Source organism: Trachinotus anak, unplaced genomic scaffold (assembly GCF_046630095.1).
Source record: "Trachinotus anak isolate AG129_WGS33_773 ecotype Australia unplaced genomic scaffold, CSIRO_AGI_Tana_v1 ptg000002l, whole genome shotgun sequence".
NCBI lineage: Eukaryota > Metazoa > Chordata > Actinopteri > Carangiformes > Carangidae > Trachinotus > Trachinotus anak.
The window spans coordinates 10,353,341-10,374,362 of NW_027273853.1; the positions used below are offsets into that span (position 1 = coordinate 10,353,341).

The 21,022-nt window shown below is 39.7% G+C and overlaps 1 protein-coding gene across 1 annotated transcript in view; it reads left to right on the forward strand.

Moving 5' to 3' along the window:
- The window catches only part of tp53i11b (tumor protein p53 inducible protein 11b), a 35,586-nt gene extending 16,447 nt beyond the window's left edge, over positions 1-19,139 (forward strand). Inside the window, exons 2-7 of the mRNA XM_071495647.1 lie at positions 6,212-6,351; positions 12,924-12,982; positions 13,138-13,186; positions 13,582-13,678; positions 15,525-15,626; positions 16,401-19,139. Coding sequence (XP_071351748.1) covers positions 6,223-6,351; positions 12,924-12,982; positions 13,138-13,186; positions 13,582-13,678; positions 15,525-15,626; positions 16,401-16,534 — 570 coding nt within the window. The 5' untranslated portion in view covers positions 6,212-6,222 and the 3' untranslated portion in view covers positions 16,535-19,139. The remainder of the gene's footprint in view (positions 1-6,211; positions 6,352-12,923; positions 12,983-13,137; positions 13,187-13,581; positions 13,679-15,524; positions 15,627-16,400) is intronic.
- The last annotated feature ends 1,883 nt before the right edge of the window (positions 19,140-21,022 follow it).

Consider the following 21,022-nt stretch of genomic DNA (forward strand, 5'->3'; position numbering starts at 1 on the left):
CTGTCTGTTGTATAGAGTACAGTTTCCAGGGCATGTATTAGCGGCCTGTTCTAACTCAAGATAGGAATTCACTGCCATCTCCATTGTCTTTTGTTTATGACCAGCTGTCACAAGCGCTGCTTTCTGTATTCATCTGTTTTCTTTGCCCTTTTGCCACAACTGAACCTCATTTGTAATTTCCACTACATCAGAGTCAGCATGTGCCGGGCAGGGAAACCACTACATTAGTTGATTTGAAGAAATCTGAGTTTCAGCACTCCTGGATAGCTGGATCTCCACTTATACAATATAATGTGCCATTCTCTGCTACCAGTGCCCACTCTCCACTAAGCAGTGATGACGTCAGGGTCAACTGAATGCGACAAATGTGTGATCATGCAGGCCACAGGAAGAAAAAAGGCACCATTTAAGACCCTTCATGTTCTTCTGTCAGCCACAAAATGTGTTTCTGATCTACAACAAACACGAGAGCTGACACAGTAGATTGTACAGGCAGTTAAAATAATGTTCATAAAAATATTAATGTAGAATATATTTGAGGCTTTATTTTCTGGTGATGTTGTATGGTTATGCGTGTTATCTCATCCACTCTTGTCGGCAGACAAATTAACAAATTGTCACCTTTCAATGAAACTCAAACTAATTTGATATATGTGAGCTACAGACATGACTTTGTTGACGTTGTATAATGAGGTCTATTCCAATTGTGGAACTGTTTTGTGAATCACTGACAAAAAGATACAGTAAGGGGACATTTATCTACAGAATAAACTTTTGAATAAATGTTAAGTTTGTCACCAAAGCCCCTTTTACACTAACCCACTAACAAAACCCACTAACATCTGGCTTTGTCGTCACTGTCAGTCAAAGGGTACAATCTGCATTCACTCCCTGGTAAAATAACTTTGCAGTAGTCATAGGTATTTATCAATCAGCAGTAATAGAAACATTACATCCGGATGACCACACTAATCTTTTCCCCTGTTTCCATGCTGTGACGTCTTTCAGTGCACACAAACACTAAACAGACCTGTCACCTGCCCAGCACAGTGCTGTTAAACACAGATGCTCCAACACTTATTCTAACCTACACACCAAAAATGGCAAGTTTTGATGAAGAATTGAATTGTACATCTTTGCTGTGTTTTGTTGCATTTTGTTTCTGAGGAATTAGCCATTTTAATCATAAGTAGCAGAATGATAATGGGTCAGACCATTCTGACAGAGCACTCTTGAGATAGTTCTGGCTATGGAGGACTAATCTTTCAGTGGCCATAAATGTCTCTGTACAAAATTCCATGGCAATCCCTCCAGTAGTTTTAGAGATTTTCCACTCTGAACCAAAGTTGACACTGACTGACAGATTAACACTGTCATCCCTAAAAAGTGGCAGAGGGGATGGCTTAGTCTGTTGCACCAGTAACACAAACAAGCACCTCCTTAACACTGTTATGACATCTTGAATCCAATAAGGGTCAAGGGTGCTCGATCCAGTTCCAACAGAACATGGGAGACTGGATCCTCCTGTCCTCAGCTTTAAGTTATACTGTGTTGAAGCTCCAGTATTCCTCACGATAATGAGAAATCTATACCATTAACACTAACCATCAGAGATAATACTTTGACTAAGGTCAGTAAATTATTCTGAGTGGCCACAAGAGACAGACATTTCATTGAGGATTAACTCCCCGCACTTGTTTTTACAGTCTGAGTAGAGGAATTGTTTTTTTGCCTTATCTGCTCTTGGCACTATATGGTGCTGCTAGATATCCCAAACATGTTGGCGAGCGGATTTGGAGACCATTGGGCAACTGTGTCTCATATTATTTATGGAAAAGAGGAGGAGATGAACAGGCTGTAGAGTCTGCTTTCTTATTTTGAGTAACACATTTGTTCACAGTTGCTCCTCCACACCCACACACTGCTTTGTTCGTATGATACAATTATTTCTCACAGAACATCTTTCTAGTCACTAACCAGAGATCTCTCAGGGAATTCTCACCTTTCCCACAGTATCTTCCTCCTATGTTTAGCAGCTTATCTTTTCCACAGCACATGTTCTGTTACAAAACCTGCAGTAAGAACAGAGAGAGAGTATTGTTTTTTGCTCATATTATTGCTGGTACTCAACTCTCAGGTTTTCGTCCACTAGATTATTAATTTATACGTTCTTCCTTTTGTTTAACCCTCAGGAAGGTAAATGCATTGATATTCTAGAAAGACATACTCTGTCATAAAAAGTGAAAGGAGTCCTATCTCTTCAGACTGCATCAGTAGAAACATACATCCCTGATACACCTGCCTCTTATCTTTTTTTTTTTTTTTTTTTGAAAATCCTCGAAGCTGTTATTTATGCATGTCATCATCACACATACAACGCTTTTAGGAATCTGTGTTTGTTGATGTGCCTGTCTTCTGGAGCAGGGAATTAACCACCGTCTATTGCTGAAATTTGACAAATTCTTTCAATTAATAAACCCTTAAATGGAAAATAGGATTTCCTGGGAAGAAATAGGATTTCATTCCTAAGCAGTTGCTCCAGGAATATTTATGTATTCTTGAAAATTATCCCTATTTTAACATAGCACTGGTTATTGAATGATCAAGTTGTCGGTTTTATTTTGGTGAGAAGTGCTCTGGAGGCATTTCTGGATCCTGGTAGTTCAATCACTAAGACATTTCTCATTTTGTATATTTCATATACTTTTCATATATCATCAGTAGGAGCTTAATTAGTTTTATTCTGTAGACACTTCAATTTAGGGCTGCACTAATGACTGTTTTCATTATTGATAAATTTTGTGATAATTTTCTTGATTAATTTTCTTGTCTATAAATTATATTCAATCCATCAAAGGCTGATTATAGATTAGCTGGTTAAGTTTCTTACTTTTGTGGAGCATAGTAAGTATAAGGATCTCCCTTCACTTGGATCAACAGGAGTCAGACCTCCTATAATGGTGAGCAGCCATCTTACTGAAGTGTTGTGAAGCACTTAATTGCTATAAGTTACAGGACCATTTGTGCTCTCACTGTAAAAAAAACATCTCTATGTATCCATGTATGTAGAGATATCAATATTTTGCCAATAGGGCTTGAAGGCATTTAAAGCTGTATTATAGCAACATTTCTCCAGACCGGCACCTAGACAGCTCCTAGTCCTTTGCGCAGTAATCTATCACTCTATTTCTGAACAGTGTCTCTCTACATGTTCTGAGTCCATTGTAATTTGAATCTCGGCTGCCTGAAAATTGACTCCTGTCTACTGTTAAATTCAGCTTCTCTTCATTCATTCTTTACAGCTCAATCAAAATGTCATTGTTTTACACAACTCATACCATGTTTCATCATCCAGATGCGATGTGTTTGGGTTCACTACTCAGTTGAATGTGCATGTTGCCATGCTGAAGTGGTGAGATCACATGAACAGTGATCTCGCTAATGTAACAGTAGTTGTAATTGACAGCGGTTTACCATGTATCTGCTTTTGAACTTTAAAGAGTAAGGTAGGAGCTCTTTAAGCCTTTTATTCTGACAGGAAGACACTCATTGGGAAAGCATGTCTCTACTCCAGCTGACTGAATACCAATCTGAGTCTCTTGATTCATCTTAAAATGTCACCTACGACAGCGAAGTATCAGTGACTCTCAGCAGAGACCTCATCATCAAAGGTATTTTCAATCATGAAAGGTGCTTTCAGTAATGAAGAAGCGATTGGTCCATTGACAGTTGCTAGGCAACTGCAACAGCATTACTCTGGCAAGTCAAGGAGCACTGGTAGGGAATTGCAAGGGTATTTTAGCATGTGGGAGAAATGTGTGATTTACCAATGCATGCAGTGAGGTGTGTCTTGCTGCTTTATCACAGATTTTGATGGGGTCATGGTGGTGAAACAGATCAAAATTCATGGGACCACAATGTCACCACAATGTGGCGATGAAAGCAGGGAAGAATGATTTGCCTGTTTACTTTTCTCTCAATGGGGAGGTTGTAGCCTTGCTGTAGGCTTGATACAGCAGTGAATGCATATGCAACCATCACATTACAAAGGATGCAGTGTAATAAAGCAAACCATGATGGTACATTTGATTTAACTTCTTGGAAACTTTTTTTGTGACTAATCTGTCAATCTGACAGTCCATTTCATCTGATAATTAACATAATTTAGCCAGAGGCAAATGTCTCATCACAGTCACTCTGTGAGTGTACTGATTCATTGAGCATGAAAACAAGCTTACAAATGTCTCATGGATTTTTCCATCAAAGTTCACAAGAAGAAGAGGTGTTGCTGAAATGATTGTAGGTGAAAGAAAACTTGTTCAGTGTGTTATGAAGTGCTTTAGTTTGTAAAAAGAAGGATGTGAAAAAAGGGCACTCATCTGCATCTGGTAAAATGATGTAATGTGTTAAAAACTTGAAATATAAATTACAGTACATAAGTATATATTTATAAAAATCTGCACTGGGGTCAGATTCTCTAGTTTCCACCTGTCCCTCCCAAACACGGGGTGGCAGGAAGTGGATTATAGAAGAACAAAGTATGGCTACAACTTATTTACATTATCAATTAGGCTTGTCGTTATGTAAGTTATTATTTAGGGGTGATGTCCTCAAGTTGTTAATTTTGTCTCATCAGCAGTCCAGAGGCTTAAAATGTACAGTGACATGAAAGATAAAAGCAGCAAATCACCACATTAGAGGTGATGAAACCAGCAAGTGTTTGTTAATTTTTACTGGGTAACTGACTAAATTGATTTATCAGTTGGAGAAATCATGATCAGTTTAACAGACAGTTGACCTGTTGTTTCAACACAAATTCCAATAAATCATTCAGTAAAATTTGTTGCTGGGCTTTTGTATCAGAGCATCTAAGCATATATAGATTTTCATGATATTGTCCACTCCATGTACTTCATTTGTTTACAGCATTATGTTCTCCTGTGCAGCCCTAGCTGTGCAGGTTAGCCTCTGTAAGATAACCAGTATTTGTTTATATTTACTCGATGCTTTGTCGGTGCCTCTAACTGTGATGGTACACTTCCAGTTTGGTGGAAAACAGAGCACTTTGTGTTGTTTCCTGTTTGCACTGATTGTTTTTTTTTTCCTTTCCTGGGGACAGAGCTCTCTGTTAGAGGTACTGTCCTCATCCTTAGGAGAGCGGTTCAATAATTGCTCTTGTTTTACTCGTCTAGAGAATTGCCTTGTGGAATAGCCATCAATTTTTAGACAGGCCGTCCCATTGTGTATTTGTGTGTGCACTTGTTTGTGCATGCCTTTTTCCCTCCAGCTGTGGTGGATGTTACGTTATTGAATTGATGATGTTCTCTCTTGATTTAACTTTTGCTTGTCCTCTTTGAATCAACAGGCACTATGCATTAACACAGTTAAAATACAAATTAATTGAAAACTAATGTTATGTTAACTAATGTGGCTTTAGTCTGTTTTAATCACAGCAGTGGGGATAACTGGTGAGACACTGACAAAAAATAAAAAAGTAAATGATAAAATCATTGTGAGAGTAAAGCGGCACTCAGGAGCCATTTCAAGTGAGACATAGATATGTCTGAAAGTTAGGGCGTATTGCTCTAGACAATACAAGCACATGAAAGCCACCTTCCACTTACTGAGTCACATGTTGTCAGTGGAACTTGATCGATAAGGAAAGTAAGACCCTCAGTCTTCACAAAACCCAGCTCCATTTGTGTGTGTGTGTGTGTGTCCATATGTATGTCTGTGTGTGTGTTTGGTCGTGTAAAGCATGCCTATGGTCAGTATCGGATACATTGACTGAGCAGGCACCTGTGTCTGTTGGCCTCCCAGCAGGCCTACAGGACATCTGCCTCCTGCTTCCAGTCTGATTTTAAAAGGGAGGTTTTATGTGTTTGTATTTGCTAGACCTGTGTTATGTAATTGTGTTGCATAAGTCAAGTCCTCAAGGGGATTATTTGTAGATTGGTAGATACCTCTTCCTGCTTGTGCTGTAGAGACGTGTCTTCTTCGGAGAGAGGGATAGTAACAGAAGTAATATTCAGCTGATGTTTTTAAAATAATGGAAAATGGAAACTCAAAACGAATATCTTGTGTTTTTCTCTTTCTCACTCTTTCTCCATTTCATTTATTAATTTATCCCCTCCAACAATACTACTATGCACACAATGCTTGCTTTTGCTACTTTTCCAACCATGTACCTCTCTTTCCATTTCTTCATCAGGTGTTTGCACCATGGCTTCTAAACCTCACCCTCCTCTGATGAAGAAGCACAGTCAGACAGACTTGATAAGCCGTCTTAAGAGCCGGAAGATCCTTGGAGTTGGCGGCGAGGATGATGATGGCGAAGTACACCGCTCAAAGGTCAGATTACATCACATGAACACATTCCAGTCATTTTTATTCCATAATAGGGAAATAATGCAGAAAACAAAGGCATCAGTGCAATAAAAAGCTTAGTTATTAATTTAAGCACATGTGTTAAACCATCATCAGTCAAATGGATAATATTGCTGCAATGCATAAGAAAGAATGGCGCTCAACCACAGTTGCATTCATTAACCCTGAGAAGAGCTATGGATTCCTTTTAAAAGCCACAATGGTCTGTTAAGTGGCTCATCGCTCTCATAGTGTCCTACTGTGTGCATTTGCTCCATACGCTTCAGTGAATCTAGATCACGTTATCCGATGAGCACCCTCAGCTCCACAGAGATGTGACTGGCTCCCTTGGGAGCCTCTTGCGTCTCATGTATTATATTCCTGCCTAGCATGCATTTGCATATTCATATGGACAGTGTACAGTGATGTGTATACCAAAACACAACAGCACACATGCTGGTTCATACCAGCAGACACAAAAACACTTGTCATATTCATGCATGTCGAGCAGCAAGGTTGCAGACCGACAATAATTTTTGGTTCCATCTCAGAGGGATCAAATATCGAGATTCCACAGATTTTTTTTTTTTTTTTTAATCAGATAAAATGAGCATAGGCACAGCAAACTGTTCCTCACTGAAATATTAATCAGGCAAGTGAGAGCAGGGAACAGAACAGAAGGGTGCAGGCATACGGTGGTGGCTGGTAGCTTGTGATGAAATGTCTGCTCCTTTTTCTCAGCCCCCCAGAGTGTTTGTTTCCTGTCTTAATGTTTTAGCAAGGAGCTTAACCTAGACATCTGCCACTTAGATCCCGTACACGCAGCGCTGTGATTGAGACAGATACATATAAAGATAAAGAGAGGAAAAACACTTATTTGATTCGAGAAAGATTCTGGAGGTTAGATACTTACTGTAATGATTATAATAGTGCAGAGTACAGTGAGACAATGCCTCGCCTAACGTGGCCTATTGTACGTGCTGATTTGAAAAGTGGGTTTCCCTATTTAACCGTGACATTGACCCTAATTTAGAAAATAAATTGTTGCTCATACAGTTGAATTGTTCACTAACTCTCCTGCATTGTGCTGTTACTCGAGTTGTTCCATTCATCCTTGCTACAAGTGCTTGTGGTAAAGAGGCCCATGGGATCAAAATGTAAGGTTAGCTGCACAGCAGGAGTTGGTTTGGAGGAGGAAACAGTTGACTTTATCCCTGTGGTTCCTGTAAACAAAGGAGGGAAGTGCTCCTGTGGTCCACTGACTGTCTCTTCCTGCTTCTTTTACTGCTTCCAGATAAGAATACAGTCCCTATTACTTATACTTAAGTGATGGAGTATTGTAGTATTGTATTTGTGCTACTGTATGTGAGTGCTTGCCTCTTTTGTCCATGGTATTCTTGACAGCTTCTGTAACACACTGGTACACCACTTTATTGCTAAGGTCATGTTGCAGCAACCAAGCTCTGACAGTGTGAGCTCAGACATTCATAAATAAGACATGCAGCAATGTTCTATGAACATTTTTTTTGTCCCAGAGGATTACCACTGAGACGTATAAAATCTTGATCACTATCCCTGTATGTGACTGTGCAAACTACCAACATCCATTAGATGGGAAGTGTACATACTCAAGTGAAAAATTTTAGGTTAGTGGATAACAGATTCTACTTCTCCTGAATATTTTTCATGCTCTCTGGCAGAAAAGTTGCATTTTGTTTACTGATTGTAGCTGACTGAGTGATTGATGACAAAGCCAGGCCGTTATAGCGGCTGTGACTAAGCGTTTGTCCCTCCACAAACAGCATTGTGTATTTCTTCCTTTTCCTGTTTCTCCATCTCTCGCCAACTCCCTTCCGCTCTATTCCACCCCAAGCCAGCCCTGTGCCATCAGTTGCCGCTCAGTTTCTCATGCCGGTCATGAATATTTATGTGTTCCTGTCAAAAACAGCCGTTGAAACCATGGCACAGGAAGGCTGAATCACCTGGTCACATGATCACAGCTGGCACAGGCAGATCTATGTACAGGCGTTTCAACCGCAGTACAAGGAGGAATGTAACAGGTCTAGTCTGTAACTCTTTAATTTAATATTTTTAGCTTCTGCTCTGAGATCAAAGCTAGCTGCAGCCATGGGCAACAGGAAATGCTTAGGAATCTAAAATCTTACTTTAACATACTGTGAGGATGGGGATGGGATTACAATCACATCATTAATAAGGGTGTTTTCCTTTGTCAATATGCACTCACTTTAAGTGGTGCACCTGTTCAACCGCTCATTAACGTAAATATCTAATCAGCTAATCACATGGCAGCAATTCAATGCGTTTAGGCATGTAGACATGGTCGAGACGATCTGCTGAAGTTCAAATCAAGCATCAGAATGGGAAAGAAAGGTGATTTAAGTGACTTTGAACGTGGCATGGTTGTTGGTTTCAGACGGGCTGGTCTGAGTATAACTGCTGATATACTGGAATTTTCCCGCACCACCATCTCTAGGGTTTACAGAGAATGGCCCGAAAAAGAGAAAATATCCAGTAGGGTTGCACATCTCTCTGTGATAAACGATTCGATATGAATCTAGATACACAGGTTACGATTCGATTCAAAAACGATATCCTTTTATTACAGACCGATTCGATACGAATCGATTCCATACAGTGTAAGAACGATAACCGGGTTACAGGCCGGAGTCAGTTATAGTTTGAACCCGCTGTCACAGTGAAGGCCATCAATCTATAAAATAATAATAAGGTTGTTGTGAGCGGATGACAGGCTGGTGAACTGCAGTCAGGATGAGACACTGCTGGCACACAGATCACAGAAACTATCACAAAGAAGCTAAATGACTTCAATTAAAATACCTGAAGAAAACTGTTACAGAGGAAGTTATGAAAAATCATATTGGCGTCTTAGTGAACCCACTTATGCGGCGAATATATCGATTAAAAACATTTACATTCCTGAAAAAAGTGTAAGAAGTGACAAATAAATGCGGCAAAAAAAAAAAACACAAAATCAATGAACCTTGATGTGTGTAGAAGAAAACTCACCTTTGTGCCGTTTATTCACTTTTCACACTAACTTGTTCTCGTCCTGACGACGCTAGCAGTAACCTAGCAACCATGCTCGTTCTCGAGACACAGCGGGACCGCGGATAGAGTGCACGTACACAGTGGTGACGTCACTCAGAGAAAAAAGACTTTTCTGAGCTTTTTCTGAGCTTCGAAAAACCTTTACACAGATTAAAACCCCATGCCTTAAAAATATACATTAGAAAGATTGATATTTGGCTGTGTGCACAGCTGGAGGTGTCCTGTTAAAAATTTTACAGGCCTCTTTTATACGATTGCGGTCTATGGGAAAAATGCTTTTTGGGCCGCAGGGGGATTTTTCGCTGCAATACCACGAGTGGCCACAAAATATTGGCTGCAAGGCTGAGCAGCGGCGCCGTATCCAGGTCTTATAATACATCCATGGTCGTCCCTTGTTTATCACTCATGCTAATACCAGCTAGGCATCTACGGCGTTTCGCGGGCAGCCTCAGCTCTCGCGTTGTTTTAGAGACCTGGCGCGTGTGTAATGCCGCCAACCAATTCAAAGTCTCGCGATACCCGATCCATGACTCTATCACCGATTCATCTAGGAATTCATTGATAATTCGTATCGATTGAGGAGGCTGCTACCGATGCAGCCGTATCTCTCACTTGTTGAACCGAATATCCGGTCGCATCGGTTTATCGTTCACAACCCTAATATCCAGTGAGCAGCAGCTCTCTGGACTAAAATGCTTGGTTGATGCCAGAGGTCAGAGGAGAATGGCCAGACTGCTTCGAGCTGAGAGGAAGGCAACAGTAACTCAAATAACCACTCGTTACAAACAATGCAGAAGAGCATCTCTGAATGCACAACATGTCAAACTTTGAAGCAGATGGGCTACAGCACTGAACAGGAGTGCCATACCGGGTGCCACTCCTGTCAGCCAAGAACAGGAAACTGAGGCTACAATTCACAAAGGCTCACCAAAATTGGACAATAGAAGATTGGAAAAACGCTGCCTGGTCTGATGAGTCTCGATTTCTGCTGCGACGTTTGGATGGTAGGGCCAGAATTTGGCATCAACAACATGAAAGCATGGATCCATCCTGCCTTATGTCAACGGTTCAGGCTGGTGGTGGTGTAATGGTGCTGGGGATATTTTCCTGTCACACGCCCCTTAGTACCAATTAAGCATCGTTTAAACGCCATGGCCTACCTGAGTATTGTTGCTGTCCATCCTTGTATTACCACAGTGTACCAATCTTCTGATGGCTGCTGGATAAGCTCAAATCATCTCAAACTGGTTTCTTGAACATGACAATGAGGTCATTGTACTCAAATGGCCTCCAACAGAGCACCTTTGGGATGGGGTGGAACGGGAGATTCGCATCATGGATGTGCAGCCGACAAATCAATATGGACCAAAATCTCTGAGGAATGTTTCCAGCACCTTGTTGAATCTATGCCACGAAGAATTAAGGCAGTTCTAAAGGCAAAAGGGGTCCAACCCAGTACTTGCAAGGTGTACCTAATAAAGTAGCCGGCAGATGTTCACGGTTATGACCTGTGTTCCACTGTTAATTGCACAAGTCTTATATGTAAAACAAAACTTTCAACAAACCAATTTTGTTGATTTTAATTTACATCTTGCTTGGAATAAGTAATGTGGATAATAGAAATCATGTTTTGCATTGAAATTGGTTCATTGTCATAGCCATAATTTATAATATTCTTAAATGCATGAGGTCAAGCTCAGTAACATTTACATGGTGCAAAATGATAAAAGGCAAAACCATTGAAAACCCTTGTCCTGATCTTTCTAGCATATGACATGAATGATTTTGTTTCATTCACTCTGACATTTCACAGCCTTTTGATAGTGAGTTCCCTCTAAACACTATGAAAATGAATCCTCTCCTCTGCCTTAGTGGTTTTCATGCTTCAGTGTATTTTTAGTTTCAGTGATGCTATTTCTGACTGCAACACAAGAAAAGTATTTGAGGGAAGAGATGTTTAATGTTGAAGGGAAATAATTGTTAGGACTGTGATAGGACCCGAAGGCTTTGGATGAAGGAATTTAACTTCACAGTCAACCAACAGTTGTAATTTCTATGTGGGTTACTGTCTATTCAAGCATTTGATTCACTTGCTCTCTGTGTGGTTTGTCTGGAACAGTTTTTTACCTCCTTGTCTGAAGTCTGAAACTGAAATTGTCAGCTTTTCTTAGCCCGTGTCCCCCAGCAACATGCTAAATGCTTCCCCTGTGAACCTTCTCCTTTGTTTTTTTTCATATATGCACAGACATGCACTGCACGTACAGATATACATACACAGGACTTCAAAGGACCTATAATATACAGTCCATCATGAATACTGCATGGTGCTTTAGCACACTGATTTTGGTTTTGTATAGAGCTCTTGCTCTTTTGCATCCTTTTGATTAACTCATAACTGTGTAGTCAGAATGTGAGCAAATGAAAAATGAGAAAAATGTCATAATGTCTTCAATAATTGTGTGGTCTCAAATTTACAATGATAGTAAAACAGACAAAGGGAGCAAATCTGGAACCAGCAAATTAGGCATTTTTGCTTGATGAATAACTTAAATGATAACTGATCATCAAATGTGTCATTAATACATTTTCTGTGTATTGACTAATTATGACTTACACAGTTATAGATTGATATTTATCATGCTGAACAGAAATGGAGACACGGTGTGTATTTGGAAGGTTCAAATTTGTGTTTTTGGAGAGGTCGAAGTGACTATATTAGAGCCTCGTGGAGCATAGCTAGAACATCATGTTGCTGATTATTTGCATTCCAGCAAGCTTCTAGCATGTGTAATAAGAGATGCTTATCCCAGCAGATATTATCAGGGAAACACTCTGGCGTGTCTTTTCAATATTGCTGTATGATAACATTCACTCTATATGGCATTACATGAAATATTAACCATTATCTGTCTTTGTATTCGACTGGAATGAACAATTGGTTAATCAGAGACACTGTGGCTCACATAGCTTTCAATTTGTCAAAACGTTCTCCCTCTGTTTTCTACAGGCGTTCAGGATTATAAATTTCATATTGAATTGTTCTCGTGTTGCTAAGATTAAGTCAGTTTGTAGCAAATAAGGGTTTTTTTCTTCCATAGACTTGGTAGTTAGTTATTCATCCATAATTCACTGCAAGATGTTATGATGACATACGCTTTTAATCTCCAGGGGGTGATTAAGGAGTTGAAGACATTTACAGTCTCTAATTAACATCTTAATAGATCCTTCTCTGACACTCTTCTTTTCTTTCCACTGCTTTGTTTAATGTGCTTTTTTCGAGTAGCTTGCTAAAGATGTGTTAGCAACATTAAATACACCTCCATGCACAGCACTTTATTCTTGGTCATGTGGTGCTTTGTTGAATGTTGTCATAATAGATACCTGTTAAGATGAACTGATTGCAATTACAGTTCCCTTCTCATTACTCATTTCCTTTTTTCTTTCATCTTGTTCTTGTTTGCTTACAGATCAGTCAGATGCTTGGAAATGAGATGAAGTTTGCAGTGCGAGAACCTATCGGGCTGAGGTGAGACTTCAGCTGCTCACAGTTAACACAGCACACTGTGTGTGATCATGTGTTTCCAGTAAAGTTCAACGTCTTGTTTGCTCTGAGAAAGCAAATGTACAATCACATTAGTTACAGGAAGGATGTGGAGTATGTCATGTAATGTCTCTTCTTAGGGTGTGGATCCTCATCTCAGCAGTGGGTTTCACAGTTATGGCTGTGATGGTAAGTGTTGCTTACATTAATAACAGAGTGCAGAAGTTGTTTGACCTTCATAACTTCAGAAGTCTTCATTCAATTCTGTGTAGTCTCTGTCAGTACAAGATTTTGCACAGTAAGGAGGGAGAAAAGGCACTCTTTTTAGAAATCAGGAGAATCGTGTTATAAAACCAGTAGTGTAGTGACGGACGTAGGAAGAAACAGCTTTGTCTTTGTCGACCATATCACCTAAATGCTCAATATCCTCAGTGTTCAGGGCATGCACAGTGACTCTAACTCACAAACAGGGATACTTTGTCAATACTGCTACATTTTAGGGCCATTATGGGATGTTTGGGGAAGACAGAATCCTTTTGTGTTGATGTGACAGAGCTGTGTTGTGCTTTTGTTTTCCCACACAGGCCCTGGTGTTTCCCAACCAGCTATATGAGGTTGTTTTTGAGGAGGAGCTCTCCATGACCAGCATCTCTGTTCGCCTTTATGGAGGAGCACTACTTAGTAAGGCTTCTCTGCTAAGATGCAAGAAAGGCATACAGATAATAAATGCAGAAAGCTATTCATGCGTCCTCATACATAGCTGCACGACACTGAGTATACTGCATGTAATGAAGGAGTACATTCACAGTGCTGTAATAATGCTGACAGGCAACGTTTTAATATTTATTTATATATTTGCTAAAAATATACACTGGTGTACTGTTGGTCTGACTGTGTTAATGTTTTCTAAAGCATTCATTACAGTTCATAAGCATTTGCATAATGTACAAAAAGCTCTCGTGGTGTTGAAACATCAGTCCTTTAGGCTACAAACAGAGCCTGTATAATTTGATTCAGTTCTGTGTATCTACAGTTCACTATGAGGGCATGGAAAGGGTACAGAGACCAATATTGCAGAATACTCACAGCAGCATCTCCAGTTGCCTCTGTTTCTGTGGCCTCATGTATCAGGCCTAAATCCAGTGGGAACACAGTGGGGGATGGCAGGACAGTGTATGTACTGTGCGTGTGTTTGTGTGTGTATGGAGGGGAGGGGTCTGAGCTTAGAGGAGGCAGTGTATTACTCTACATTCAAATTTTACAGCTCACTCACACTTTAAATTGACTCTTTTTTTTTTGCTCGTTCATGTCACGCCATCTACAGGAGGCAATCAATGCTTGTAAACATGCCAGGAACAGCATCATGGCATTTGTGCTTTGTTCCCCTATTACAGAGAAATTATATTGGAGACACAAGCACTTATTTTAATGGCCTTAGTTTGTGACTGTCAGGCACGTCGGTGAGTCAGTCACTTATTTAGTGATTACAGGGCTTCTGATGGCTTTGTGAAGAGGCACAACCTGCCTGTGACAGACGCAGGTAGCACACAGGTAGTTCCTTGACAGGAAAGTTAACTGGGAACGCAAGACAAGAACAAAGAGTGAGAGGAAAGACTTAGCATATATTCAGTCAATTTTGCCAGGTTGTCACTTTGAGCTTAGCCAGGCATGACATAAGTCTGACATATGCCAGAACGTTGCCATTTAGATCTGCTATAGACATAAGAACCCACAATATTTGCTTCGTCACAGGACATTATAGGAATACTAAGGAGAAACCACATACTGTGCTCTAACACATTGTATGTATATCTTGCTGAATCCTAATGTAAAATCCGAGCAAATCAAAAATAACCCTCTATGATTACTGCAGTGCCTGATGAGAGATAAAACCTTAAACACATGGCACTGTGGAGGAAGATATGAATGAACCAGCATTCAGTCTCAAAGAGCCAACAAAAGACTGGCTTCTTCGTTTTAAATGTCAGCAGGGCTGCAGGGATTAGCAAAAAAAAAAAAAAAAAAGGTGATGTCTTATAAGACAAGGAGCAGTAAAGGGGGCGAAGGTTGGGGTCTCATCTGCCACACAGATGGAACCTGGCAGAGAGAGGATACAGTCCATCAGCCCTCCCACCTTTCTGCCCACCCCTGCTCGTTTCCACAGAATCACTGGTGGGTGTGTGTGTGTGTGTGTGTGTGTGTGTGGTTGTGTGTGGTTGTGTGTGTGTGGTTGTGTGGGTGGAGTGAAATATAGGAAAATGAACTGGAAGAATGGTGGGGAATGAAATGATTTAGCACAAGCTTTTATCAGAATCAATGAGCCAGAGCATTCAGCAGAATCAATAGGCCAATTATCATGTACATGTTGTAGATTACAATTTTGCTTCAGCTTCAGCTGCAAGAACACCATGTAGTTACTTGGTGGAATTGCTGTTGAGTGTCTTCTTTGCTGCGCTGCTTCTTTTTTTCTGTTTTTATTCCCATGCCCCTGAGCCTATAAATTCCCGTTTATCACATCATTTTCCAGGCCTGGCCCTCATCATGTGGAATGGTCTGTACACAGCAGAGAAGATCGTCATCCAGTGGACTCTTCTCAGTGAAGCTTGCTACTTTGCTGTCCAGTTTCTAGGTGATTACACTTTTTCAACACATCATTTTACAGTTGTAGTTATGTCTGGTTGCCCCTAGCTCTAAGAGCCCTCGCTTTCTATCCCACTTAGTGACATTGTTTTCTTGAGTTGATACAATCTGATGGTCAGAACTGATTTTGCCAGTGTGCTTTGTATGTATGTGTTGATACTGCCCTCTTGTGTTTAGTAAGTGGAGTCGCAGGATTATATTTTATTTAAGGATGGTGTCACACTTTTTCAAGGCTTAGAAAAATGCACTCATGCCCATATGTACACTGAAACAGTATAAACATCCCCTCTGTCTGCCCCCCATCCCTCCTCTCTCTATAAAGCACTTTGGACTGCAGTTGTTGTTTTTAAATGTGCCACGTGAATACACTGACTGGACTTTTGTCCACGTACGTCATGGCTCTACAATTCACCACGTATTCATTGCACAATCTGACAAGCCTCAAACTGATATTGTAGTCTGACACACTTTGAGATCAAGATTTCATTAAACCCATCTCACACAGTGTGACATGTAATAATCTTACACGATTGTAGTTGTTGCACAGTCTAAAGGCACCTTAACACTGACGAACAGTGGCTACGAACAAAAATAATATACATATGGGTATGTGAGTATTCTTTTAAGACACACTTAGACAATGTGAACCTATCCTATAAGATTTACACTTTGCATTTGTTCCAAACCTTGTGGACTGTGCCTTTTTATTTATGATGAAATAATATATATATTTTAAATAGTGAATGTTGCACTCTGGTTTCAGTGACATCCTTCACCTTAATGGAGATTGGGATCCTGCCCAGTGCTGCCATGCTCCTGCTCCTCAGCCGAGTCCTTTTCCTGGTGGTCACTTTGGCTTACTACTATCACCTGGGCCGCAAGCCGAAAAAAATCTGAGCTACCTGTGTGATACATCTAGGGAGGGGACAGCTGAGCACAGATCAGAAACGTGGGGTCAGAAGGTTTGGATTATTTTTGACTGGGGCTTGAGCATTACTTTGTCAATGGATGCACCCTGCCCCTTTCCATCGGACCCAACCTACTGCAACCCCCAGTATTCGACATATGAGCATAGTCTCACATTCCAGACAACTATAACAAGAACAAGAAACCTCATAGTAAAAGTGAATTACTCCTTCACTGGGCTGTGAGGTCAAGCCCCTCTTGACACACATTCCTCCTTTGTGCAGTTCTGAGTGCTGTTATTATAAAGAAGGAACTAGTGGTAGCGCATTGCGTTCTTATGTCACCTAGTTCTATGATTTCATATGTACAGTACGGAGTAATTTCAAATATCTCACTGTGTTGTTGATGTACAGCTACATGATTTCCAGATTCAGTATTTAGTATTACCTGTTTGATAAAATGTTGCATCTTGACACCGCTTTTTAATCACACTCAAGGACCATGAGTTTGTCTAAAATTTGTTTCCTGTGATGCTGTTGATGTTAACTCAAACTGTATGTATGCCAAAGTGAAGCCTGGATATCTGTGCTCTTGCATGCTTCTCTGACAGCTCTCCAGTGAACACACTGAATGAAATTAGCATCAACTGTGTTTAGTGTAAGATTCAGGTGCAGTCAGATAAGCTAAATGCTGGATGAATTACAACAACCCTCTTCTTACACTGCTGATAGTTCTTGGTCCAGCACAATGAGGAAACTCCTCAAGGTGAGTTTCTATTCCCAATTGTGTCCATCAATCATTTTCAAATTTAGACTGCCCAAAATGAAATACTGAATCACTGAATTTTCAGGGACACAGTGGATTTTTTTATTCCTGAGGTATCAGTCGTGATGTTCTACCAAAGTGAACACAAGTGAATCGTTTTGTACAGAATATTTACACTTCTGAGATTATTACACATAATGTTAATGAATGCACATGTGAACGGACTTGAAAATAGTCGTTCTCTCCTTAGTGTGTGTGTGTGTACTGCTAGGCAGGTCTTTAGCCTGAATGATCTTATAGAAAGTATTTTAACATTGTGACCTTTACCGTAAAGCTAGTGTCACAAGCCGAGCATGTCAGTGTGCAGGGTAAACAAACCTGACCTGGTTCCTCTATAGTGATGTAGCACAGTTTTTTACATACACCATATCCTTAGTCTTGCCTTAAAATTAATTAAAAGAACAGTCATCAACACTGCATCCTACTTCTTGTGTATATATATGTAAATAAAATTATTTACTATTATGTGGTGTTCTTGTGAACCGAACAGGGAACTTGTTCAATATTAGTTAAATGATTTTCCAAGGTTGATCTTTCTCTTGCTGTGTCTTATTTTGTACCTATTCAAGTGACATTTGTGATTTGATGTCATGCATGCAATATTATCCACCAAAAGACATAGCTCGAACTGTGCAGCAAGCCGCCACCAGTTACAATGCAAAGTTGATAAATATGTTAATGGGGTGAATGGATGTCTTAGCCAAAAATGGAAAGCCTGAAAAGGAAAAGCTGATTCATAAGGAAGTTAAACTCTGCTTTAAATCAGACATAACCCATCATTTGACAGTTTTCACCCAATCAATTTGTTCAAAAACATTTTCTACCTCCCAATACTTGCTGCCCTAAGGTAGGTGATATCCCAGCTCAGTTTTAGAGTTGTGCTAGCAACGCTAACTCTAACCTCTGCAGCTCATACTCTCCAGCACCTAAGGCCAGTAAAAAAGACTGGCCTTAGTCTAAAGATACTCACTCATTTAAATTTATCATGAAACATTATTTTGAGTCGAACAACGAACATACTGTAGGCCTCCTCTAAAGGTGGTCCATATTGTTGCAAATGACCATGTTGAGTCCGGCCCCAGAAGGGAGTGGTCCTGAGGTCACAGTGATTGTGGGTTTCCAGATACAAGTCCAGCGCTGAAGGCATATGTGCTTCTTACTTGGGTGAGCTTTCATTTCAGATAGGGAATGCGAAACATGGGTGAGGTCTCCCATACTCCTGAAAAGTAGTAATTATCCTTTTTCCAGTGTTTAATTAGATGCAACTCTCCTGAGTGACATTATGTGCCCAAACCTACCACTCTGTCCTGACTAGCATGGTAATTATGGAGTTCAAGTAAAATGTCATTCCATTTCCGTCGATACTACAGGCCTCAAATCATCAGCCTTGTGAAATGTTCAAAGGTCTGTAAAGCAGGTTATTTTAGAAGAGATGGGCAGGGTCAGGGGGATTGGCAGTAGGAGGGAGGCAAAGAAATGGCTCTTTTATCCTCCTTGTTTCTCTGACGTAAATTAGTCAAGATTTTGCATTTGTAAATCGTGTCCTTGAAATTTTAATGGAATGGTAAGCTGAGCTATTCACTCCCTCTGATGTAGATCCAAAACATATTGTACTGTTGTGACTAGAATACCAGGTCAAACTGTTTGAAGTTGTAGCATTGTGTTTTTATGTATATATGTGCTATACTGTACCTCAAAGACGAATTGTCATGGATTTCCACTATTTAGTTTGAAATAAAGAACACTTTTGTTTATTTTGAAGACTTTAAAAGCAGTGCAATCTACTTTGTTCCATGTTTTCCCTTTGATAGAAATATGTTGAGCTGCAACTAACTATGTTCATTATTGATTAATCTGCTGGTTATTCTCTCAATGAACTGTTTGGCATATAAAATGCCAGGAAAAAAAATCACAATTTCTCACAGTCACAACTTTCTAAAGCCCTATGTGATATTAATCACATGAAATCACTTGATTTGTCCATCCAACACTCTAAAACCTAAAGACCCTAACCACATATGACGAAGAATAGCAGCAAATCCTGTCATTGGAGCAATTGTGTGTCAGGTTTGATTGAAAAGGGAGGAAAGAAAGTCCTTGTATCATTGGTTCCCACCAGCAACAAGGAGACTTTCATTTTATACACTCATTGATTTGACAGCTAAAAGCCTAGAGCAGTCTTTAACAGAATACCTTCTGCTTACCCATAGTAACCTTTAAAGTGGAGAGCTTTAAGCAAAAATGTCCTATTAAATTCAACAAAATGCATCACAAAACAGAATCTACCAACATGCCTCAACAAAGAGACTGGGCTGTTATGTAATCTCACTCTTTGTTTAGTGTTTTCTGTTTGGGATGTGTTGAACTTGTCACAACACGATCATCTTCAAGTCCCCACAAAGATATTTTCAGTAAATTTAAATGAATATACCTGGTGTAACCTACCACATATTCTAGCTTAACCTTTCCTGTCCTATTCCAGCATGCTCTCTCCTTTCCACTTACTAACACACACACACACACACACACACAAGTTGGGCAAACGGTGAAAAGGGGGATTGTGAGGCACAGGAAATGTATGAGGTTGTTTATAGGCAAAAAGCTCCCATGTGTCTCTGTGTGTATGCATTCCCCCCATACTTTCCACTTAATATATTGAGTCCTGGTTTATTTCTTAGGGCATGAAGGTAAACAGTATTTTAGAATGGCTCACAAAGGATCATTTAAAAGGCAGAGAAACACATCTTGTCAGATTTAACCAGCAACTACTTATGATCAACATAAAAGTAAAGAAAACCAGTTCTGGTCTAATTTGCATTATTTTTCATCGGACCAGACAAGGAAACTTTCTTCTCATGATCACAAAACAACTGACCATAACCCAAACTTCTAATGTATCATCAGTTAAAAACTAATAGAAGATATTAGACAGTCTCTGTCTAATGTTGCTGCCCACATTTGACTAAAACAAGCTGCCATTAATGTTTCTCTAGTACTACAAGGACTGATAGTGTCCCTGTGATGTAATTAACAATTAGTTTGCACCATACTGCACAAAAGAAATATTAAGTAATGTATGGTAAAAACTGCTCACTGTCTGCTGAGTATTTTTCAATTTTCTAAATGTCAGATTTTAGTCAGTAAGTAATTATATGTTATTACATGAAAATACACTTGTGTGTAGTGCTGGAAGGGGTTTCCAGGTCCTAATACTAATAATAATAGTGCTAATACCACACAGTATATTAATACTGTCCCATTAGTGCAAGTCTCAAAGAAGTCTCGCATTGAAAGTGTTGCCCAGTAAGTATTTAAGTATGATAAGGAAAATGTAATTAAAGTATTAAAAGTAGTTGTTGATACAGGAAAATGACCTCTGCCAACACTATATATTATATATATTATATCATGGAAGTGGAACAAGTTCTTAACTATTGGACTGCAACTAGTGATTTGTTTTATTATGGATTTATTTCCAAATTAATTTCTCAATTGTCGATTGTTTTGTTTGCAAAAATCCAGAAAATGAAGAGAAATGCCCATCACAATTCCCCAGAACCCAAAGTGACTCGTTTACAACACTTATATCAAAACCACCGAATTCATAAAAATTATTCAAAATAAAAATAATTACAAGGAAAAGCAGCAAAGCCT